General features: G+C 38.3%; 1 protein-coding gene across 2 annotated transcripts in view; it reads right to left on the bottom strand.

Annotated features, from left to right (window-relative positions):
* The window catches only part of MSRB3 (methionine sulfoxide reductase B3), a 185,784-nt gene that overhangs the window by 128,313 nt on the left and 33,721 nt on the right, over positions 1-23,750 (bottom strand). For both annotated transcript variants that reach the window (XM_055328257.1, XM_055328256.1), the window contains 2 exons: positions 5,049-5,157; positions 3,296-3,373 (listed from right to left, as the gene is read on the bottom strand). In XM_055328257.1, coding sequence (XP_055184232.1) covers positions 3,296-3,373; positions 5,049-5,157 — 187 coding nt within the window. The remainder of the gene's footprint in view (positions 1-3,295; positions 3,374-5,048; positions 5,158-23,750) is intronic.

The raw sequence follows: 23,750 nt of genomic DNA, 5'->3' as shown, positions 1-23,750 counted from the left end.
TCTCAGGAACTTCTGGAGTGGAATGCCTACAGTGAGACGCCCCCCTCTAAGCATCTTTCCCCAGCACTGCAGAGGGTAGACTTCCAGCAAATTCCGGAGGGCGGATTCCCAGAAAGTTGCAGTCATGACACCGCAATGACTGCTCTGCTGTTGGGGGGAGGTACAGCCATGCCCTCTCCAGCAAGACCCAGATCTCAGCCCCTGGGAGAGGACGTGGCAGGGAGCTTTTCCCGGCCTCCACCTCAGCCCTCGGGGTCATGATTGCTTCTCACATTTGCCATGCTCTTTAGAATTTCTATTTACTCCCTACTAGCCAATCCCTCATTACCACAGTCCTCTGTTATAGGTCGTAATTCTTTGAATTTTACTTTCCTGTTCATATTACTGTGTGGTTTCTGTATCCAGATTATGTGCCGACTGATACATATTCCCTTATATATTTTAAAGTAACCACTACAATTTCTTATCAAAATTAAAGTAATTGAAAAAAATCATTGAACTTTCTGGTGTTCTATAAATAGATGACATGCTTAAAATACATTTTTGCCAAAACCTTAGAGCTATAATATTTACAGCATTTAATGAATGGAGAAGTCCACCATATAACCTCATTTGCAAAAGTGGTCCTCTCTGTCATATCTAGCAATGAAATGAAACTGTCAAAAAAGGAAAAAAATACTTCTGTTTTTAAATTTTAAATAAATATATGGATACATATCCTCATGACACCCTTCTCACTTAAGGAGATGGTACAAAATGGATGGACAGACAACAGACAACAGATGGAGAGATAGATAAAAAGACAGCAGGCAGGGAGATGGAGTCTTACCAAGATGAAATACTATTTCAATATTTTTTTTACCAGTTCGATATTTTTCAATATTTTCTTTGGCCTTGCTTTCATGGGTTTCCCCTCCAGAAGTAATGCACTATTGAACTGTCATTTTGCTTGATGCCTTAGAGATTTTATCCCAGGACAATACATCATAGTAAGAATTGGGATGGGTGAAAGGCATGACATCTTCTATGAAGAAGGAGAAGGGGATTATGATAGAGGAGACAGAAAGAAAGAGGTGGAAAACGGGTGTGCAGGTTCCTCAAAGAGTTAAAAATAGAGCTACCCTATGACCCAACAATTGCACTGCTGGGGATTTACCCCAAAGATACAGATGCAGTGAAAGATAGAGACACCTCCCCCCCCTCGATGTTTATAGCTGCAATGTCCACAGTAGCCAAATTGTGGAAGGAGCCTCGGTGTCCATCGACAGATGAATGGATAAAGAAGATGTGGTCTATGTATACACTGGAATATTCCTCAGCCATCAGAAGAGATGAATACCCACCATTTGCTTCGATGTGGATGGAACTGGAGGGTATTATGCTGAGTGAAGTCGTGAAGTCAATCGGAGAAGGACAAACATTATATGGTCTCATTCATTCAGGGAATATAAAAAATAGTGAAAGGGAATAAAGGGGAAAGGAGAGAAACTGAGTAGGAAAAATCAGTGAGGGTGACAAAACATGAGAGACTCCTGACTCTGGGAAACGAACAAGGGGTAGTGGAAGGGGAGGAGGGCGGGAGGATGGTGTGACTGGGTGATGGCACTGAGGAGGGCACTTGATGGGATGAGCACTGGGTGTTATGCTATATGTTGGCAAATTGAACTCCAATAAAAAAAAAAAGAAAGAAAGAAAGAAGTGGACCACCAGACACTCTCTCAGACACATCAGTGTCAGAGAAGCATACAATTTAAAAGTGGAGTGGGGGGACAGAATAAAAATATTAAACCCTATTCCTTAGAAACTTAGACAACAAAAGCTTCCCCTATAAGGATGCTAAAGAAAACAAGATATATAACATCAAATGTGAAACACCCTGACTCTCACCAGTACCTATGTTTAAATAAAGGTCTTGTTTTTGATTATTTGTGACTCAAAATCTCACATGAGGTAAATTCTTCCTTTACAGTGGTTCTGTTTCCTATTTAAAACAGTAAGTTTTCCTTAGATCCACCACTTTACTGAATCACATGATGGGGAAAGAGATGGAGAATCTTAAACAAAAGGCAAAGGCGATGTGGCCAATTTTTACCATTTGGGATATTAACAAGTTTAACATGGCTCAGCAACTATCTTAAGTGTTATATCAACTATTATGACACAAGTTAAAGGTGTTGAAATAGAAGGATGTGTGTTTTCTGAGAGGAAATGAGTGACAATTTGAAGGGCTGGTTTTTTTAACACGAAGAATAAATACATAAGAATTCGGAACAGATCCTCAACCAACACTAATGTGCAATAAGGTTTATGCAAGTTAAGAAAGGTTTTAAACTTCTAAAAAGAGTTTCAAGGAAACTACTGTTTCCTGTTATTTCTGGAAATTCTGTAAATGCTAGTGTTTTAAAAGGGAAACATTTATGAAGAGATATTAAGTATTTTACGTGCTACACGTATCAGATTCTTGTTTGTTCATTTCCCCTTAGAAATTTGTAATTCTGCTTTGAATAAATGCCATTTACTCTCAATTAAGGTTTCTATCTTTTCGTTTCCCCTAGAGCAGCATCCCCATGGGAAGTACAGAGCTTCTAAGATTTTCTATACCTAGATAAAGAAATTCTGGCAAAGATTTTTCTTTCTTGAATAAGATCCGTAATCTATACTGTCTGAATCAACTATTTTGGTGAAAAAGTCTATGTACTGCTTGTTTTATAGTAAACGATTGGGATCTCTAAAATAAGGATTGTGGATCAATGCAAACACTGTCAGACTCATATTACATAATTTGCTTACAAATGTGTAACTATTGGTTATAATACCCACGCTACTTTCAGTACAGGTATTGTACGTCGTTGCAGAAGTATGAATAATCAACTTGGTGGATATTATTCAATCGGAAGAATGCACGTGAAGAACTTTAACTATGGCCCAATAAATAAATATAGGGCCATCACTTGTTAACAGAAAAATCAATAAATATATAAACATTCCTATGCCCACCAAAATCTCTTTCATAGCTCTGATAAGCAACACAGTTCATTTCAATGAGCAAGTTAACGTTGGGCATTTTAAAGATCCAAACAGTGCAAAGTCAGCCAGTCTACCAACTGGTAATTTATCATGAAAGTCAATACTTACTTTTGTTTTGTGGAGAGAAAACAGAAATAAGAAAATTTAGTAGCATAAGGAGTCTTTTTTTTTTTTTTTTGGTAGTATAAAGACTCCAATGTGAATGAGCATTACCTACTTTGTTGCCATCTGTGATATTTCCATATCCGAAAGTTTTTAACATACTTACCTGAACAATGGGGTTCCACACACAACACATTTATATATTCCAGGATCTTTGTGATGCGTATATTCTCCTTCGAAGGCACTGATAAACAATAAACAGAGCATTAAAAAAATTAAACAAAAATAAATTTTAAAAAAATTAAACAAAGTTAGCATTATTTCTTATAGAATGTATTTGCTTAAAATATATTTCTCTAATAAATCTTTCAAGGACTTTTTGTCCTAAAATGAGAACAGACCAAACATATGGAAATCTGAACATTACTAATATATTTCAAATCTATATAATAAAATGTGCGTATAACTATTCCACACTAGTGCAGGTTAAATTAAAAAAAAAAAAAGATCAAGCCATCTAGTTATGTAATGCTTAGAAAAAAATGTTTGCTATTTAAAAAAAAAACCACCTTGTAGTTCAGATTTGCAGGAAAATTAAAAAAAAACACACACATTACTACATAAGATTTCTGCATACTCTGGTGTCCAAGAGCGTACAACCAAAAATGCAGAAGGGTCTAAGACTTCAAGTGGAAGGAGCCTTATTTTTTGGTTTGAAAAGGAATATTGCAGCTTTAAGGGAATATTTTTCTAAGTTAACAATCTTAAAGGCTAGGAGGTCATTCAGCTAATACAAATCAGCTGTGCTAGCCCAACAAAAAGTCTATGTGCTCTGCAGCTTGTTTTTATTATCCTTTCACCCTCTTTATGAGGTCCAATTTTTTTATAAACAGAATTTTTAAGAATGACCTAATCTCTAGTTGTTTGTGTGCATTAAATCATTTTGCTAGTCATGTACACAACAGGACGGGTAGAGGTCCTCCCGGCTGGGGCTGAAGCCCACCACTGGCCCATTGTGGGGGGGGGAGGGGGTCTAGACTCTGTCAGAGACTCTGCATTCGGTAAATTCAGAAAACAGTATATACTGTGACAGGAAGAGAGTGTTGCCTATTAACAAGGACCCCATGTGTGGTAAAGAGCCCTTTCAGTTCATGAATGAAAACAAGAAGTTACATCATTAATAAATTTTGGATCAGAGGTAAGTTACGGCCTTATGCCAGCCTCCGTGGTATAAATTAAACAACAAAATGGTTGGACCTTGGCAGGTTACCTTTGAGCTGGAATCAGCTGAGAGAGACTTTATTCACTAAAAACGTCTTGGAAGTGAACAAACTCTTTTTTCAGGACTTAGGGCGAACTTCCAAGGACCAAAGCCATGTGAGGGCAGTTATTGAAAATTTTTGACATTCCAACCACAAATGAGCCAATAAATACTTTCTCCACATGTGCTTCAAAAAGAAATTGGAGTGGGGTAGAAAGGAACTAAATTATGCTACCTTCTTTTTGCAGCCAAAACGTCTATACTTACAATGGCCACCTTCAAAATTTCAGCATCCTGGCACAGTGCCATGTTCCTCATGGTTTTGCTTACTGTGATGTCTTCCCAAAAAATGTACCTAAATCGCTATTACTTCCACACATTTTGTAGTAAACCAAAAACAGGCCCTTAATAAAAGCCTTGTGACTTTACATAAGATAGAGTGTTCATTAAATGGGGGAAAGAATAAATAAAATTTAGTCTTAACCTAAACAATACCATTTTCAACCTTTTCAAGGATACTAGTTTGCAGATTTTAGCAAATAAGTGTAGAATTCTTTAAATGGCAAGGAGAAGGATCTAAAGCAGTGGGGTGTTGGGGGGAGGGGCAGTGAAGAAAACTGGTTCTTACTTAATGACTTTTTCTTGCAGCTCATCTTACCTTTCGGTCCCTTTCTCCTGAGTGACATGGTACTGCAGGGGTGTTAGCCGCTTCCTTAGTTCCTGCTGGGAAAAGACCACCTTACAGTTCTTTTTATCCCTACATGACCCTGGAAAGAGAGAGGATATGGGAGAAGGAGTCTTTTTAGCTTGAATCCTAAATACTTGCTTTGGCTGGCCGCCACAGCCCAGCTTCTGCAGTCACTTGTCAACCACCAGCCCGGTCCCTAACGCATCAGACAAACTTATTGGCACTGGCGCTATTTCTCCCAGTTTAGAGAGAATCTTTTTTCAAGATTCAGGTGCTTCCACTGGAGCACTGACAAGGTGCTCCAGCCAAAGACACTACCGTGTAACAGCAACAACCCACTGAACATTCACAAAGATGGTAGTACATCCTTTATGTCTCCAAATCCCAGGCAATTCTTTTTTTTTTTTCAAATACATTCAAAAAGCATTACTGTACTTTAAAGCATTTACACTGTATAAATACATATAAGATGATGGGCATATTATGTTAAATACTAATTCTCCATTCAATACTTTTGCAACTTAGTAGAAGAGCTTGAAACCATCATTCAATTTCCATTCTGGGCCATTTAAATGCCATCCTTGTTTTTTGTTTGTTTGTTTGTTTGTTTTTGTTTTTGTTTTTAAAGCCCTAAAGATGCATTTTTCCCCCTACCTAGGAATTTGTTGCTCTCTGTGTTTCTCTCCGACAAGTCAATGGGTTCGGTAGAGTCCTTAAAAACAAATGTCTTTAAAGACTGTATCTTAGAACGTTAAACAGGCAGCAAGAAAACTGTAATAGACTCCAGAAGAAGGCATTTACGCTAATGTAGATTCAATAAGTTCCAAAGAAAAGGTGAGAAAAATAGGGAGGGGGAAAGACAAAGAGAAGAAAAGCGAATGTGATTTTACTTAGAGACCTACAGTCTTCCTTTTGCAAAGTAGATCTAGGAAGACTTGGCTGATTAAGTGTATTTGAATGGTGAAATAATTTTAATGTGATTGTAATAACAATGGCAGCTTTTATTTCAACCTATACAGACTGCAGTAAAACGTTCAGACAACACCTGTTTATATGTAGTATTTTATTTTACCTACACAAATGATTGAAAAGAAATATAACTCCAAGACAGGGCAACCCTTACTCACTGCAGTAAAATTGCCCTTTTTCTCTTTCTTTTCTTTCTTTCTTTCTTTCTTTCTTTCTTTCTTTCTTTCTTTCTTTCTTTTTGCCATCCATCACAGGGGCAAAGAGGCTCGCAGTTGGCCCTACGTGCAAAAATCTCTTACCACGTTTTGAAATTACTAAAAGAAAGCTTGCTTCATTCTCTGACTCCTAAACTCAACTTCCTCTGAAATAAAAAGAACTGTGATTAGAATAGCAATGCTCTCTACTTTCTTTTACTTTTAAGTCACCACCTGATGTCACAGTATATGAGATCACTGAAATTAAACCAGGAGAAAATTGACCATCCAGTCCCCCTGATTGTGGGCCTGAAGAAACGTATCAGCTTCCAGGATCAGGGCCACCAAGATAGAGTGACTGAATCTCCATGAGAAAATACAGAGGCAGGAAGAGAGCTAACCAGAGCCAAACAGACAGTCCCACCTTGGGGTAGGCCTGAGGGTTGTCAAACAGCGCCTCTCCTGACCTTCCACAGAGCATGCTGGCCTCACTCTGGCCTGGAAAGATCCAGAGGACCAGCTGGCATAACGCTGACGGCGTGCTGGTCTCTCATCTCAGTGGAACCCATATTACACTAGGCTTTATCCAAACACCTACTACTTACACTTTTAATCTTTTCCGAGGGGCAGATGAGAAATGTTTGTCCTGTCAGAACAAGCCTCTCCAGAGCCCGAATGCAGAACTGCTCTTTGTTACCTCTCAGTGGACTGTCATAACCCAGTTTCTGCTCCATTCACTCTAGATTTCTTAAAAGTCATCTTCTTGTTTTTATTTCTTTACTAGTTGGAAAGGTTGTATCTCTGTTGATTTTGTCCAAAAAGATTCATTAGTTGCAAATTTAACGTGACAAAATCTCCTGGTTAAAATTATTCTTTCCCATGGCATGGATAATTAAAACCTGTACAATTAGAATTAAACGATTTTGTCCAAAATTTTTTTGTTAATATATGTTCATTCATACAAAAAGACCAATTGTGTTCCCAAAATTGAGAGAACTAAGCTACCCATCTGTATGTCATTTAGCACAAGAGAAGCAACTGCAGGTTTAAATTACACGGTATTGGGTTGCAATTTCCTAACATTGGATGCTTTTCTGCTTTTTTACCTTGAGTCATTTACTAAGGAGTGTTCATAAAAAGTAGCTTAAAGCACAGATGCTTGCAAATCGTTTAGGCAAAGATGTTTCTCTCTTTTTCATTCTCCCTCCCTCAAAAAATCTCTCTTTTCTGAAGAAAGAGAATAAACTTGTTGGTCAGTATTGACAAACCACGTTAAGTATTTGTACAGAGAGAAAAGGTAAAATTGAAAACATCTGATTGAAGTAAATAAGACAAACATAAAAGCTTTACTGGTGAATGAAGGGTATTGAGGAGACTTTATTTCATAGATTAGAAATTACTTTTGATCTAAACATTCTTAAAAACAGATTGTTTTTCCACTACGAACCATCTCATTAACTGTGCTACAGAGACCTCGTTTTCATGGCAAGCTTTGAAAGAGTGCTGTGCTCTTTTGTCAGACTCCGTCTTATCTGGGAGGGGGATAAAGATTTCAGTCCAGCTTTCTTTGTTTGTCTTTCAAGAACCACTAAAGTAGTATTCACACAAATTTTGTAGGAATGTGCCCTATGTCACAGCCTACAAATTATTTGGTTTTGGTGCACTTAAAGGTCATCTTCCAAATTAGCAAAATTTTCCTATATCCTGGCTTTTCAACCTTAAATATAAATATTGTTTCCTAACTGTGAGGGTTTTTTTTTTCTTTAAGAAATGCTAGTGCTTATTTAAAGTTGTCGAACTTTGTACATTTCTTTATTCTTTGGTCATACCATGTCCTCAAAATAATTAGGCTTTGAAAGTGTACCTAATAGCAAAAAGGAAGTATATGTAGACCAGAAACAGCTATTGTGATTTTGTATTAAACAATCCGATGAGCAGTTAGTCAGATTTTAATAAATTTCTTGCCAAATGGTTTAATAATATACTTCCTGGACAATTGAAAGCTATACTGTTACCTTAACTCTTCTAGCATCACAATCTCAAACTGACATATATAAACACAGAAAGGCTTCTCTTTTGTCTCTGATTTCCCTTCTCCCTCGCAGACTCGCTCTTCTAAAGTTATATGGTGCCACTGTTAATTTTGAAGAAATCATTTCATTTTTGAAATTCTAGAATAATTCATTGGATGGTTTCCCTCCACTATCTTCACTTAGGAACTGTAATTTTCTTATTACCCAGGGTAATTTAACATTAGTATTATATGACATCTGTTCAATGACCTCTAAATTGGCTTAGAAGTATGTTAGGGAGATATTTTTTCCCCCTTTATTTTAAATGTTTAATAGGGTACCTCGAAGGCACAAGTGAGCGTGTGTGTCCATACGTGCAACGCAACATGCAGTTGACGGGGTGACAGTGCTGCCTCGGTCTCCAATCCTAACACCATCATCCCCTACAGAGTAACTTTGGTATAGAGAAGCTCCATCCTGAACCCCATCCAGGAGTATTTATTTACTGAAAAAGGCCTAAAGTCTCTTTTTATAGTGATGCTCGCTCTGTCGAGGCTGGCTGCCGCAAAGCTCCCATGGAAAGCTCTGGCTCCACGGAGAAACAGCCTTGCGGCAGGAGTTCCCGGCCACGTTCTGACACCCTCACACGTCCGCTCTAAGGATCACAGCAAGTATCACTCGGCAAGCGCTGTCTGCAAACATGCAATCTCACGTTATCCTTGTGATCACAGCAAACTCCAAAGTTAAGGATGAAATTTCCCAGGGTGGCCAGGTGACGTATTTCAGCGTGCTGCTGTATCCTATTGGTAATTATTATTTTTCTACAATGATTCCCTTAGAATGGTATTTTTCTCATGAGTTATCTTTTCAAACGATTAGAGTAAGAATGGAAAAGAAAACTACAGTGTGAGTGTTTACTATGTGCCAGGCACATTTCTGGGCCTTTTTACCTAACTACATTTCATCCTCTCGATCATTCGAGGAGGTAGGCCTCATGCCCATCCTACAGATACAGAAACTGAGGCTCAGAGAGGTTGGAAAATAACTTACTAAGGACAAAAGGTAAATAGATATATCAAATCAAGCCCAGGGCTATCTGACTGCAAAGCCCAGAGCCAATATATATTCTGTGAAGACGAATTACACTACAGCTTTCTTCTTTCTTTTTAAAATATGCAATAACTTTTAGCTCAAGAACCATCGCTAGCAAGATAATAAAGGAGAAGAATAATAATCGCCAGAATACATCCAGAAAAATAAATACATTTGTCTGCTGGCCAATGTCTGTTTTCACTGTGTTCATTCCTTCAACGGAGGGTCAGTGACAAGGTTCAAATGGGATTCTCACAAAGTCTATAAAACGTTGAAAGGCTTTTTAACTTCCTGTTAAGAAGTAAATCAGATCTGTTACCTAAGTCTTAGAACACTTTTAAGTCATAAATCTTACATTTCATTGTGAAAAATCAAAATAAAACAAGACCTAAAGATCCCATAACTTTAGTTTTGGTTCTAGGATCAGAAAAAAAAAAAGAAACTATTAAATATTTTCCCAAGATAATAAATAAATAAAAGATGACAAGACCATCTTGGTTTGCTTTGAGTATACTGGATTTAAACCGTAAAATTCATGTTGAAATAGCTTGCTACTATATTTCAAAGTGGTATACTTGAATTTTCATTACCACTTTGAATTTTCAGTTGGTTATTAGTCTGTCATATTGGAAAGCTGAACACTATCCAGATATGATAGTGTTAGAAATTTCTAAGTAAGTGGGCATTTATAAAAGCCAAATCCAACCCATTTTTAGACTAGCATGTAAAATACATTCCTATGAACCATTGTTTCATATGTTTGTTTGTTTTGCATTCCAGTAATTCAATAAAGGCTTGGAAAAAAATGCCAAGCACAAGGAAGAAAAGCTTTTATGCCTGTAGAAGCATACCCAGTCCTGATTTTTCTCTCAAAGTAGACCTACATCGGAAAAACATTCCCAAGATCAATATACAATCTAATGTGTCAGGACACTTTTGCCTCAATACTGTGGCTTCCATGAAACGAGGGTTGCAGGGCTTACTTAGGGGACCGTTGATCCAACATTTTTTCTTACTGTTTCTTTGGTTTTTTAAAAAAATATTTTATTTATTTATTCATGAGAGACAGAGAGAGGCAGAGACACAGGCAGAGGGAGAAGCAGGCTCCCCGTGAGGAGCCCGATGTGGGACTTGATCCTGGGACCCCGGGGTCATGACCTGAGCCAGAGGCAGATGCTCAGGCACTGAGCCACCCAGGCAGCCCTCTGTTTTTAAAGGCATCAAAAGTGTCGAGTGTTTACAGAGCGCCAGGTACTGTACTAAGTAAAATATATGCATTCATTCTTTGATAACTATTGAGCACCTACTATATGCTGCCATTAGTCTAAGCACTTAGGATATACTAGTGAACAAAATAAAGATCCTGCTCTCTTGGAGCTCCCATCAAAGCAGCAGGGGTGGGGGAAGACAGAGAAAACACAATGAAAATAAGCAAGTAACTAAGCCTTTCAGCAGCTGATAAGTACCCAAGAAGGAGAAAAGCAAAACTGAGCAGAGTCAAGAAGCCTGGCACGGCCAGAAGTTAAGGGCCACAGTCTTAAGGATGGTCACGGTAGGGCTTCCTGAGAAAGCGACACTGCAGGAATGCCCTGAAGGAAGGGAGGCAGTTGGCCACACTGACATCCAGAAGAGGAGGGCATGGCCAATGCAAGAAATGAATACACCAGATTCACGTCCAGCGGTGGAAACAGCCGGGGAACGGCGACACACGTGCTAAAACCTGAACCGGAAGGGAGCAGAAAGCAACAACTTAAACATGCGAAGAATAGGTTTTTAAACCAGGAAATTTACAATTACATACCTTAGCACAGACAGTGTCTGGCATTACTTTTTGCTCCCAAGAGAAATATTAGGGAATATCCTTTTAGCAAAGTGCTATCCTCACAACAGCTCTCCGAGTGTCTGGCTGGCCGAACTCTGAACCCAGAATCGGAGCGCAGTCTCTGCTCACTTGCCCTGTGTAATTAATGTCATCCCTTTCAAACCATAGATTATCATTCCCAACCTGGAGTCATGTGTGACGGGGCACTCAATAGGTGTTTTTCAGCGATAAATTTTTTGATGGGCCCAGACAGCAAAGATCCTTTAGCCACATGATGGTTTTACCCTTCTGGAACAATCCAGTCACTCTTCCCTTCAGGGTGCTCTTGTCGGTGGTATTAGGGAATATTCATAACCAAAGAAAGTTTAAAATTTGTACCTCAACCCGGTTTCTATGTTTTAAAAACATTCTTAATTTTCACATTTAGGTTCAGTTTAATTTCATTCATCCTCCAAGTCCTAAACATAACACAGAGAAAATAAAACTCCAGGTCTTAGGAGTCAGAAAGCAAGACAACTGGTCCTCCTTAAAGATTTTTTTTTCTGTATTTGAGAAAAATTGTATCTTTGTCATAGTAAGTATGATCACATTTCATGCCTTCTCACTATTTTTCTAGTCCCACAAGATAGTTCGACAGCAGTTTCAGTTATACTCTATTGATGCACGCACTGAGTTCTAATTAATCAATGGACATTATAAGCATGCCAAGGCTATGTTAACTTTGAATTAAATAAGACCATATGTTTTAGTGGAGTATAGTTGAATGATAAAATTGGTCTCTGGTTTCCATACTGAAGGTTTGAATAGGTAAACTGAGAAAATACTTTCGAGCAAAATCTCCCTCCAAGTCCATGTACCCTAGTAAATTCATCCCTACTCTGAGGACTCCTTTCCTCCGTAGACCTTTAGTACTAGTGCATATACTCTGCAAGGTACCATTGACATGGGCCAAAATAGCATTTTGCAATTATTCTCAAATGTCTTCAGTTGTTTCCATTTTATCTTCCCAGATTATAAGTTCTTTGACAATATAAACTGTTGAGCCTCATATTAATTCATACTTTCTATAACTACTTATTAAACATCTACAGTGACACAAGAACTACGATGAGTATGATGAGCTCTGGAAAGCAAAAAAATAAATCAAGGTTCCTACCCTAGGAGAGCACACATTCTAGCAGGAAAAGATATAAGAAAAGTAATCAATACAATTTGCAGGCACATAGTGAAAGCATATGCAAAATTTTGTGAATAGGACTTTAACAGGAGCCCCTGGGTGGCTCAGCAGTTGAGCATCTGTCTTCAGCTCAGGGTGTGATCCCGGGGTCCTGGGATCAAGTCCCACATTGGATTCCCTGCCTAGAGCCTGCTTCTCCTTCTGCCTGTGTCTCTGCCTCTCTCTCTCTCTCTCTGTCTTGCTCTGTGTCTCTCATGAATAAATAAAATCTTTTAAAAAAAGAACGTTAATAAAGAAGACATCAATACTCTTAAACTTTGCCCATCTAGATTGACCAGGTCCAGTTGTAACTGGGATATGGAAAACTCACATAATTTTTAGAAATAGCATCTATAGGCTCAGAGGGCTAGAGAAGATTCAAACAGGGAAGAGAGCTCCATCTAGACAAGCGGGGATGTAGTGTGATCAAATGTGTATGATGTCAAGATGATAAGTATCCGGCTCTGATGAAAGGAATGCAAAGGGTCTTCCATGTAAGTGATATCGGCCAACTTACCAAAGTAAAAGCAGCCAGGATAAAGTTGTGGATTTAGATTTGGAGGAGAAGTTGGAAAGCTAAGAAATCAGGCAGTTCCAGTATTAAGGGGAACGTGTGCAAGCTTTTTCTCACTGGAAGTCAATGGGAGTAAATGTATTTCCCACAGCATCCAAAGCCTATTACTATGGTTTAAAATTCTAGCCTTTAAGAGTAAGTTCTTATGTGTAGGGAGGCATAACTTTCTTGATAGGAGACATGGAGAGGTTCCCCACTACGGGCTTCCTGATGAAACATTCACCTGAATGACTCTGTAAGATAGAAACCACACTCTGCATTTCTACCTTTTACTTGTGTGTCACAAATTTTTAATCATTCAATTCATGCACAGTAATAATTTTATCAACACTCTTTAAGTATCTAAAAGAACTAACGAGTACTTTACTGACTCTTCAGGATGTAATGCAAATACCAAGAGTGATGACTTTCACATTAATGTGGAACATAAAGCCTTAGAGTTTAGGGAAATATTTAAAACAGGTCTTGATCCAAAAAGCATTTTCTTGCTTCCAAAGCATAGGAGTAAAAGAGAATTTTTCAAGGCCCTGCCATCATCAAGTGACAATAGTGGAAGAGAAAGTCACTTTAACTTCAAGTCTATCTGACTGCATGTGAAATGTCTGACAAAGTTGGAGTTCCCTGTTTTTAATTTTTTTTCGAGTATGGGTCTTCACTAGAACATCATGGCCCATACAGGAAAAAGAAAAAAAAATTAAAAACAGACAGGCTCATTTCCATTCTACATTTCACATGCAATCAAAAAGACTTGAGCAAAAAATAGCTCGCACTCCCATCCTCCCTCACCCCCTTGGGAGCATAGACTGAAGGGAAGATGAGGGTAACCATCCACAAGAAGGAAGCACAGCATCCCTCGCTTCGATTATCATGCAGAATTTTGTTTAAAAGTAGCACTAGGAATACTTCATTGGAAAGAAAATAAAATTTACATTGTCTAAGAGCTCATATCTGCAAATTTCCAAAATTATATTAACATCCAAATCAAATTTAAAATCTAAATTAATTCTAAAACATCGGGCAGAAAACAAGTCTGCAATTGCCACTCAATGAGCCAGCCCATATGTTCCAGAAAAACCTGAAAGATTCTGGAGGGGAAAAAAAGTTAAAAATTTTATATTTTTCTTTATCACCCAATTAAAGAAAAGGCATAAGGCTTCTCCTGAATTATTCAATATCTCCTTGAAAGACAGGGTACATACATATGTTGGTTATCTTTGCACTCCCAGCACCTAGCAATGTGCCCGGGCAAGAGTAAGTCCTAAGTAAGTATACGTTGTATTTAAATATTTATTCAACTCTCCATTTTAATTATTTGTATTTAAATTGTCTTCCAAAAAGATGTTTTCTAAATGATCCCTTTGGCTATGTTTCTTGGAATTTAGTTTAAAAACGGCAACAGGGGGGAGGGGCAAGATGGCGGAAGAGCAGGGTCCCCAAATCACCTGTCCCCACCAAATTACCTAGATAACCTTCAAACCATCCTGAAAATTTACGAATTCGGCCTGAGATGTAAAGAGAGACCAGCTGGAATGCTACAGTGAGAAGAGTTCACGCTTCTATCAAGGTAGGAAGACGGGGAAAAAGAAATAAAGGAACAAAAGGCCTCCAAGGGGGAGGGGCCCCGCGAGGAGCCGGGCTGAGGCCGGGGCGAGTGTCCCCAGGACAGGAGAGCCCCGTCCCGGAGGAGCAGGAGCTGCACCAACCTTCCCGGGCGGGCGGAAAGGGGCTCGCAGGGAGTTGGAGCAGGACCCAGGAGAGCGGGGATGCCCTCAGGCTCCCGGGGACACTAACAGACACCTGCGAGCGCAGGGGAGTGCTCCGAGCTCCCTAAGGGCTGCAGCGCGCGCGCACGGAGGGACCGACCGGAGCAGCTCGGAGGGGCTCGGGAGCGGCTCCAGGGAGGGAGCTGCAGGGCGGGAGCGCGAATCCTACAGCGCAGGCCCCGGAGCACAGGGCGCCGGGACACAGCCCAGGATCCGGCCTCCCCCGGGACAGGCAGAGGCCGGGAGGGCCCGAGACAGCGAGGACGCTCCTGCCCCGAGCTGAGCAGATCAGCGGCCCCGCCCCGGAGCCTCCAGGCCCTGCGGACGGAGAGCCGAGAGCCCCGAGCCCCATAGTTCCTGCGGAGGCTGAATCCAGGCTTCCAGAGTTGCCATAGCAACTGCTGCTGTTCCTCCTGGGGCCTGGCGGGGTAAACAACCCCCGCAGAGCCCTGCAGCAGGCAGGGGCAGAGCAGCTCCCCCAAGTGCTAACACCTGAAAATCAACGCAACAGGCCCCTCCCCCAGAAGACCAGCTAGACGGACCAGTGATACTCCCCCGTGTTCCAATACAACTTGTTTCTGGCCACTCTGCACTGAGCAAAATGACTAGAAGGAAAACCTCAACTCAAAAGAAAGAATCAGAAACAGCCCTCTTTCCCACAGAGTTACAAAATCTGGATTACACTTCAATGTCAGAAAGCCAATTCAGAAGCACTATTCTACAGCTACTGGTGGCTCTAGAAAAAAGCATTAAGGCCTCACGAGACTTCATGACTGCAGAATTTAGATCCAATCAGGCAGAAATTAAAAATCAATTGAATGAGATGCAATCCAAACTAGAAGTCCTAACGACGAGGGTTAACGAGGTGGAAGAACGAGTGAGTGACATAGAAGACAAGTTAATGGCAAAGAGGGAAACTGAGGAAAAAAGAGATAAACAATTGAAGGACCATGAAGACAGATTAAGGCAAATAAACGACAGCCTGAGGAAGAAAAACCTACGTTTAATTGGGGTTCCCGAGGGCGCCGAAAGGGACAGAGGGCCAGAATATGTATTTGAACAAATCCTAGCTGAAAACTTTCCCAATCTGGGAAGGGAAACAGGCATTCAGATCCAGGAAATAGAGAGATCCCCCCCTAAAATCAATAAAAACCGTTCAACACCTCGACATCTAATAGTGAAGCTTGCAAATTCCAAAGATAAAGAGAAGATCCTTAAAGCAGCAAGAGACAAGAAGTCCCTGACTTTCATGGGGAGGAATATTAGGGTAACAGCAGACCTCTCCACAGAGACGTGGCAGGCCAGAAAGGGCTGGCAGGATATATTCAGGGTCCTAAATGAGAAGAACATGCAACCAAGAATACTTTATCCAGCAAGGCTCTCATTCAAAATGGAAGGAGAGATAAAGAGCTTCCAAGACAGGCAGGAACTGAAAGAATATGTGACCTCCAAACCAGCTCTGCAAGAAATTTTAAGGGGGACTCTTAAAACTCCCCTTTAAGAAGAAGTTCAAGTAACTCTGAACGTGAATGGGCTTAATGACCCCATCAAAAGGCGCAGAGTTTCAGACTGGATAAAAAAACAGGACCCATCTATTTGCTGTCTACAAGAGACTCATTTTAGACAGAAGGACACCTACAACCTGAAAATAAAAGGTTGGAGAACCATTTACCATTCAAATGGTTCTCAAAATATACCCTAAAAACTACAGAACACTTCTGAAAGAAATTGAGGAAGACACAAAGAGATGGAAAAATATTCCATGCTCATGGATTGGCAGAATTAATATTGTGAAAATGTCAATGTTACCCAGGGCAATTTACACGTATAATGCAATCCCTATCAAAATACCATGGACTTTCTTCAGAGACTTAGAACAAATTATTTTAAGATTTGTGTGGAATCAGAAAAGACCCCAAACAGCCAGGGGAATTTTAAAAAAAGAAAACCATATCTGGGGGCATCACAATGCCAGATTTCAGGTTGTACTACAAAGCTGTGTTCATCAAGGCAGTGTGGTACTGGCACAAAAACAGACACATAGATCAGTGGAACAGAACAGAGAACCCAGAAGTGGACCCTGAACTTTATGCTCAACTAATATGCGATAAAGGAGGAAAGACGATCCACTGGAAGAAAGACAGTCTCTTCAATAAATGGTGCTGGGAAAATTGGACATCCACATGCAGAAGAATGAAACTGGACCACTCTCTTGCACCATACACAAAGATAAACTCAAAATAGATGAAAGATCTAAATGTGAGACAAGATTCCATCAAAATCCCAGAGGAGAACTCAGGCAACACCCTTTTTGAACTTGGCCACAGTAACCGGAGAAGGACAAACGGTGTATGTTCTCATTCATTTGGGGAATATGAATAATAGCGAAAGGGAATATAAGGGAAGGGAGAAGAAATGTGTGAGAAATATCAGAAAGGGAGACAGAACATAAAGACTTCTAACTCTGGGAAATGAACTAGGGGTGGTGGAGGGGGAGGAGGGTGGGGGGTGGGGGTGAATGGGTGACGGGCACTGGGGGGTACACTTGACGGGATGAGCACTGGGAGTTATTCTGTATGTTGGTAAATTGAACACCAATAAAAATTAATTTATAAAAAAAAAAAAAAAAAAAAAAAAAAAAAAAAAAAAAACGGCAACAATAGGGGCGCCTGCTGGCTCTGTCCCTGAAGCATGACTCTTGATCTCAGGGTTGTAAATTCAAACCCCACATTGAGTGTAGAGATTACTTTAAAAAAATAAAAAAAAATTTTAAAAACTCCAACATTAATATTTTAAATCAGTGAGGGATGCCTGGGTGATTCAGTGGATGAGCATCTGGCTTTGGCTCAGGGGGTGATCCTGAGTCCCAGGATCAAATCCCACATCGGGCTCCCCACATGAGGCCTGCTTCTCCCTCTGCCTGGGTCTCTGCCTCTCTATGTGCCTCTCCTGAATAAATAAATTTTTTTAAAATTTTAAATCACTGAAATGAAAAAATGATTTTTTTCCTTTATTAAACTACTCTGAATCCTTTAGTACCTCTCTTGAGTTCCACATTCAAATCTTCTATAATGGCTAATATTCCATTAAATCTGTGGATTTTAGACAAAGAGATTCTCTAATCCAGCATTCCCCAAAATGTAATCTGTAAAACACTGCCTCCCCCAAAAAAAGCTAACAGGTAGTTCTTGCTGGGGGGGGGGGGGGGGGACTGGCAAGAATACATTTCCACGGTCAAAGCACATTGGAAAAAAAATCAAGGTTACATGGGTTTTTTAATGAAGATCTTCTCAGAGATTTTCTTAATATTGACGTGCATTATCAAACACCACATGTTTAATACACCATTGTTTTTCCACTAGAAAAGTAAAAAAGGGTTGCCAATGACACAATATTTCCTCACACAATGGTTTAAACGGCATCCTGATTAGGGGCACATAGGTGACTCAGCGGTTGAGCATCTGCCTTTGGCCCAGGGCATGATCCCGGGTGAGTCCCACATTGGGCTCCCCGCAGGGAGCCTGCTTCTCCCTCTGTCTGTGTCTCTGTCTCTTTCTCTCTGTGTCTCGTGAATAAATAAATAAAATCTTTAAATAAATAAATAAATAAATAAATAAATAAATAACTGCATCCTGATTATCGAGATGATAAAAATGTAAGAACAGAATTTATAAAATGTGGTAGTATGCAGTTTCTCAATTTGACAATGGGATCAGTTTTACAGGGTATTAGTGTACCCCAGGTTATAATTTGGGAAACGGCCTTCTAGTCCAAAGCTCTCGCGAGGAAAGCAAAGCCTAACAAAGTTACTTGACATGGTCACACACCTGGTTAATGAGAGCCAGGCTCTCTTGTCTGCAGTGTTCCTGCTTTAATTTATTCATTCATTACATTTTGTTCTTGAACTCATGCTTTGTTGTGCTTTAACATGCCCATCTTTTACTAACCCATGTGCTCACATTCCATTCTCACCCCCAGGCCGCCATCCCCCACCCTTACCACTTCCTGCTGATTACATCTACACATCCCTTCAGTATCTTTCAGAAGAACTGTCATTGCTTCAGATCCTAGTCCAAGAAGCCAGTCTGCCATTCTGTGCAGAAAGAGGCATAGTGCTTCTCACTTCTTTCCTCCCTCCCACCATAGAAAGCAAAGGAACAGTGTTTACGTAGAATCAAAAAGCCAGTAAGTATATATAACATTGTTCATCCTACAGATAACAAAAGTTGGACCCAAAGTGACCATCTTTCTCACCAGAATGTACATTCATTAGAAAAGGGGTCACATTACTTACAATGTGGCATTATTTTGATACATAAGATGATGCTACTTTACACCCATTCATTCATTCATTCCACAAATATTTATTGAACACAATAGTAGTTGCTGAGATGTAATGTAAAGAGGCAAAAAAAAACAAAAAACAAAAAAACAAAAAAAACCTCTGTCTTTCAGGAGCTTACTTTGCAGGAACCAAGGATTTTCCTACATTAGAAATCGATTTGGCCAATCAAACTCATCACCTTTCCCAGACATATTTAATGTCCCACCCCCTCCTTTTTTAATTTTTCCGGTTTATTCTCCCTTACAGCCAGGAATTAAAGACGAACGGAATATTAACACCTGAGTGTTATATCTAACTGTGAAAGATTTGACAAGACTGTTATGTCATTCTCAGTTTACAAATGAAGAATAGGAATAAAAGGCCCAAAACAGATTCATGGCGCCAGAAAGCAGGCTGGTAGTAGAAACAAGCTATAGTAAATACAGACTAAGCTTCCAATCTGTTTCTTCATCAATACCAGTAACATGACAGCAAGCTCTGTAACTTACTGTGTTATTTAAAATTTGCACAAGAAATATTAAAATATTAATCAAAGTGGAATATAATATCAACAGCTGTCTCATTCTGTGAGCCAAAATGCACTTCCACAATAAAACAAAATCTTAAAAGCTATCACTATAGAATTTTGGATTTTTCTCTGCTTACTTAAAATTCAAATAATCTAATTATTTAAATTAGCACTCCATTCTTTGTTTGCAGTTATGTAGCTGACAATAATAAATATGTTGAGTGTTGACGGAAATGCTTATCATAGTAGTTAAGTAAATTTAAATTCTATAAATGTATAGTTCTTACAAATCACCTAAATAACTGATATCTTTGTCATTTCCTGGCATATTTTTTTATAACCTGCATCTTTAAGTGGCTAATACAAGTGTAAATATACTAAGCGTAAAAAAAGAAAAGAAAAAATTAGGGAATTGAAATAAATGAATGGAAATGTTAAATTTTTAAATAAATGGTTGATTTTCAATGCAAGGGCACAAAAAGTAATCAGAAATAATTTGCCATTGCATCTCAGTAAAATCCTTTTTAAAGCATTTTAAAATAAAATGTATCTAGCAAAAGCAGCCATGAGAAATTTGTTTACTATAAAGCTATAAATTGGAAAAGATGGACAAGGACAATTCAAGTATCTAGCTTCAATCTTAGTGAGTCTTTGTGAACTGCCATAGGGGCCTCATTCCTTCATTACACACGTTTGTTGAAAGCAAAAGGTGGCTCAGGCTTATTTGAATAAATCCTTCTATAGGATCTGATAGGTAACATTCTTGTGAACATGTTTAGATAGACAAGTATCTAATAACTCTACTTATAAAATTCCCCCAAAGTCCATACTGTCTAGATAATCTAACCCTGCAGAATTATCATTTGTTTTCAGAACTCATAACACGTTTTATATTCTTTATAGTCATTGTTAATTAGTTGACCAGTGAATTTCTCAAACTAAAATTTGTTTTATATTTTGTTCATGCCCATTTTTAATCTCTGTTGCTACTAGATGTTGCTACATACTTTATAATTATTAATGTATATATGAAGATTTATTCCATATTTAACAAAAAATTAACAAAATCCACATTTAACAAACCATATGCCCAACACCTTATTCATATAGATGTACTGTTCCGTAATAATTTAGCCTTGTGCACAAATAATTTTTAAAACTCATGAGGTAATTAGATGTCATACAGCAAGTTTTCAACATTAACATTAAAACTTTATTATACCATAGAACTACTAAAACATTGTTTTAGAAAAAAAGTATATAGCTGCATCAGAGTACTGATTAATCAACACTTTAAATATAATTTTTCTTAGTTTCCAAAAACATTTTAATTCACGTAAAAAATGATCCAGGCTTAACAGTAAACATGTTAAACTAGTAACATTTTCAAGATTCTATAAAAATTCAAAGCATAGCAAAACAAAATGTGAAATTTTCTTTCATTCTTGGGTGGTCTGCTGAAGAAAACTTAGTAGCATATAACACTATAAATTACTGTTAAATCAGCTATTTGGTTTTAAGATAAGTTAATTTATGAAAACTTGTTATAGTTTATAGAAAGTCTACATGAAAGACAATTTCGATGAGATGTCCAAGCATAAGAGACTTGGAGTCCTATTGAAAATGGAAAAAGGTTTTGCACTCTACAAATATTGTTTGAACATAATATAAGCAGAAAAATTTGTGGTTTGTAAATCCATATGTTCTTAACTGGATATTCTTTACATACTTTTGTTGAAGTTTTCACAATGCACCTATGTGCTAATATCAGTTTACGTGCATGCTGTAAAAGAATGTAAATCTAGTGCCATCTACCGGAAAAAGTGGGTACAATTCAATCAATTAATTGCAAATTATTCTGTGAATTACGTGAGTTGAAATTTGTATGTCCATTTTTAAATACTATTTTTTCTTTTCAAAAAAATCTCCCCCAAAGCCTTTTAATATGATCGAAGAAGTTGGGTAAGATGAGCATGTAAGACAATGGTGAAACTGAACAATGGTGGGCATTAATCTAAACAGGTGGGAGAGAATTCCATTGGTGGTATCAATAAAGAAATCAGATATGCTATGTTCTAATCAGTTTTTATGTTGGTTTCATGTGTATCGTTTAGAACACAGGTTCTGAACCTGTGGTCAAAGAGCCCTCCCTTAAGGGTTTCTCAGAACATCTAACCCCCAAAATGAAATTATGTGAAAAATTGTGTGTTAGGTGCCCAGATGTACTTTCTGGGGGAGGAGAGGCATAACTTTAATCAAAGAATCATGGAGATGGTTCATCTTTTCATAACCTTAAAAGGTTAAAAAATAAAACTGGTATAGAAAGCCAATCTATGCAGTAGATGAACAGCACACTGGGGACTTCAATTGTTTTTCTTTCTTTAAAAAAGGTACATAAATATAACATCAGATGCCATTAATGAACTACTGCCAGTTCAAACTTGGATAGCAGTTATTCTTACTTATGGATGTTGCTTTGGTGCATGTCTGTTGTAGTTACTCTTTACAAATGGAAAATTTAAAGCATAACAAACAACATTAATTTGCTCCAGAGAAAAGTGATCAAGAGATCCGGAATTCTTAATTCTCATAATAAGCATAATGTGTACTTATTCCCTTCCTCAAATAGTTTATCTGCCACCAAAACTCAAACGGTTTGAGAGAAAAAGTAAAAGCAAGTCTGGGTATTATACAATGAATCCATGTTACTAGTTTCTTGCTTTTGGTTGGGCCACGATGTGTTTTATACTGATGATATCAACTGTATTATATTAAATGCAACAAAGTGAGAAAAGAGATGAGAAATTGTTTTTTCATAATGTATTCAAAAGGCAACCAAACGATGAACTTTACTTTTCATCTTCCCATGCAAAAGACTCTCAAATAAATTTGTACTCTCTGTCATAGCTACCACTTCACCTACATGTAAACTTTCCAAATGTTTATTCATTCGTTTAACAAATGTTTATTAAGTGCCAGGCATTGTGCTAAGCTCCAGAGAGTTCTAGTAATATAGATGATAGCCAATGACTCGCAAACACCACTTGAAAAATATCTCTCTTTAAGACTTCTATTTTCTATGTTAGGATATTATGGTATCTTTACAAACTACATAACAGCCATGTGGCTCTTCAATTCAGGATGACTGTTAAATCCACCAATGAAGTCAAGTAACAACCGCATAGTATGTGTGTGATGTTAGAGAAAAGTATAATTTATCACTGTAATTAGTACTATTTAGACAAATACTCTCTCACTTGGCTGAAAGCTACCATGCTATCTACCCTAAGCTACAATTAGACTTAATTTTTATCAAGCACTGAGACTATGTATAAAATTGTGCTTCCTAATCCCTCCTCAGATAATGCTTCCGTCTTGATTTAGTGGTAAGGAATTCTAATGTTCAAATGTGGAAAAGATTTCTGTCCTCCCACCACAACCTAGCAGATTTTTCTATAAATTCCCAGCCATTAATTAAGTACTGAGTTTCCAGATTTGATTAAGCCAAAGCCAAAAGTAAAAAACAAATAAAATCACAGGATCCCAGAACTGAATATATGATCTAATTTGAATTCTTTGCTTTAAAGATAAAGAGACTGAGATCCAAAGAGGTTTATGGTCATGTTCACGGTCACACAAGTTAACGACAGGGCTGTGGTTAGGATTTTCTGACTCCTCTCCCAGTGCTCTTTTAATACAAAATGAAACTGTTATAGGAAATTAAGAAAAAATTCTGAGACAGAAAGAAATTACCTTTAATTACAAACATGAGTGAACCATAACTCAGATGCACTTAATAAGCTCTAAATTAAAATTATGCTTTATTAAAAAAATAAGAAGTAAAGGAAGTCAAGGCTGAAAAATGATAGGTCACTCTTTTGGGATATGGCCTTCATATAGGTCAATCCAGTTATAATCAATTTTAAGAGCCTGTTCCAATTACTTTTTAGTTCTGGAATTATTTTGTATTGAATAATACCTGAAATTAGTAGAGTCCTGGCCAAGGGAGAAGAAATCTTTCTGATTTACAGAGATTTTTGTTGTAATGGGTTTTGACCAGGGAACAGTAAATTGAAGCAAGACTCCAGACTTTCACCTTAATTTCCTATATCTCCAATTTTGACCTCTTCCCTTCCTACTTATACGAAGTAATAGAGACTAGCATTCCCATTTCAAC

This window comes from Nyctereutes procyonoides, unplaced genomic scaffold, assembly GCF_905146905.1.
Source record: "Nyctereutes procyonoides isolate TBG_1078 unplaced genomic scaffold, NYPRO_anot_genome, whole genome shotgun sequence".
Classification (NCBI taxonomy): domain Eukaryota; kingdom Metazoa; phylum Chordata; class Mammalia; order Carnivora; family Canidae; genus Nyctereutes; species Nyctereutes procyonoides.
This window is presented reverse-complemented; position numbering and strand designations above follow the sequence as displayed.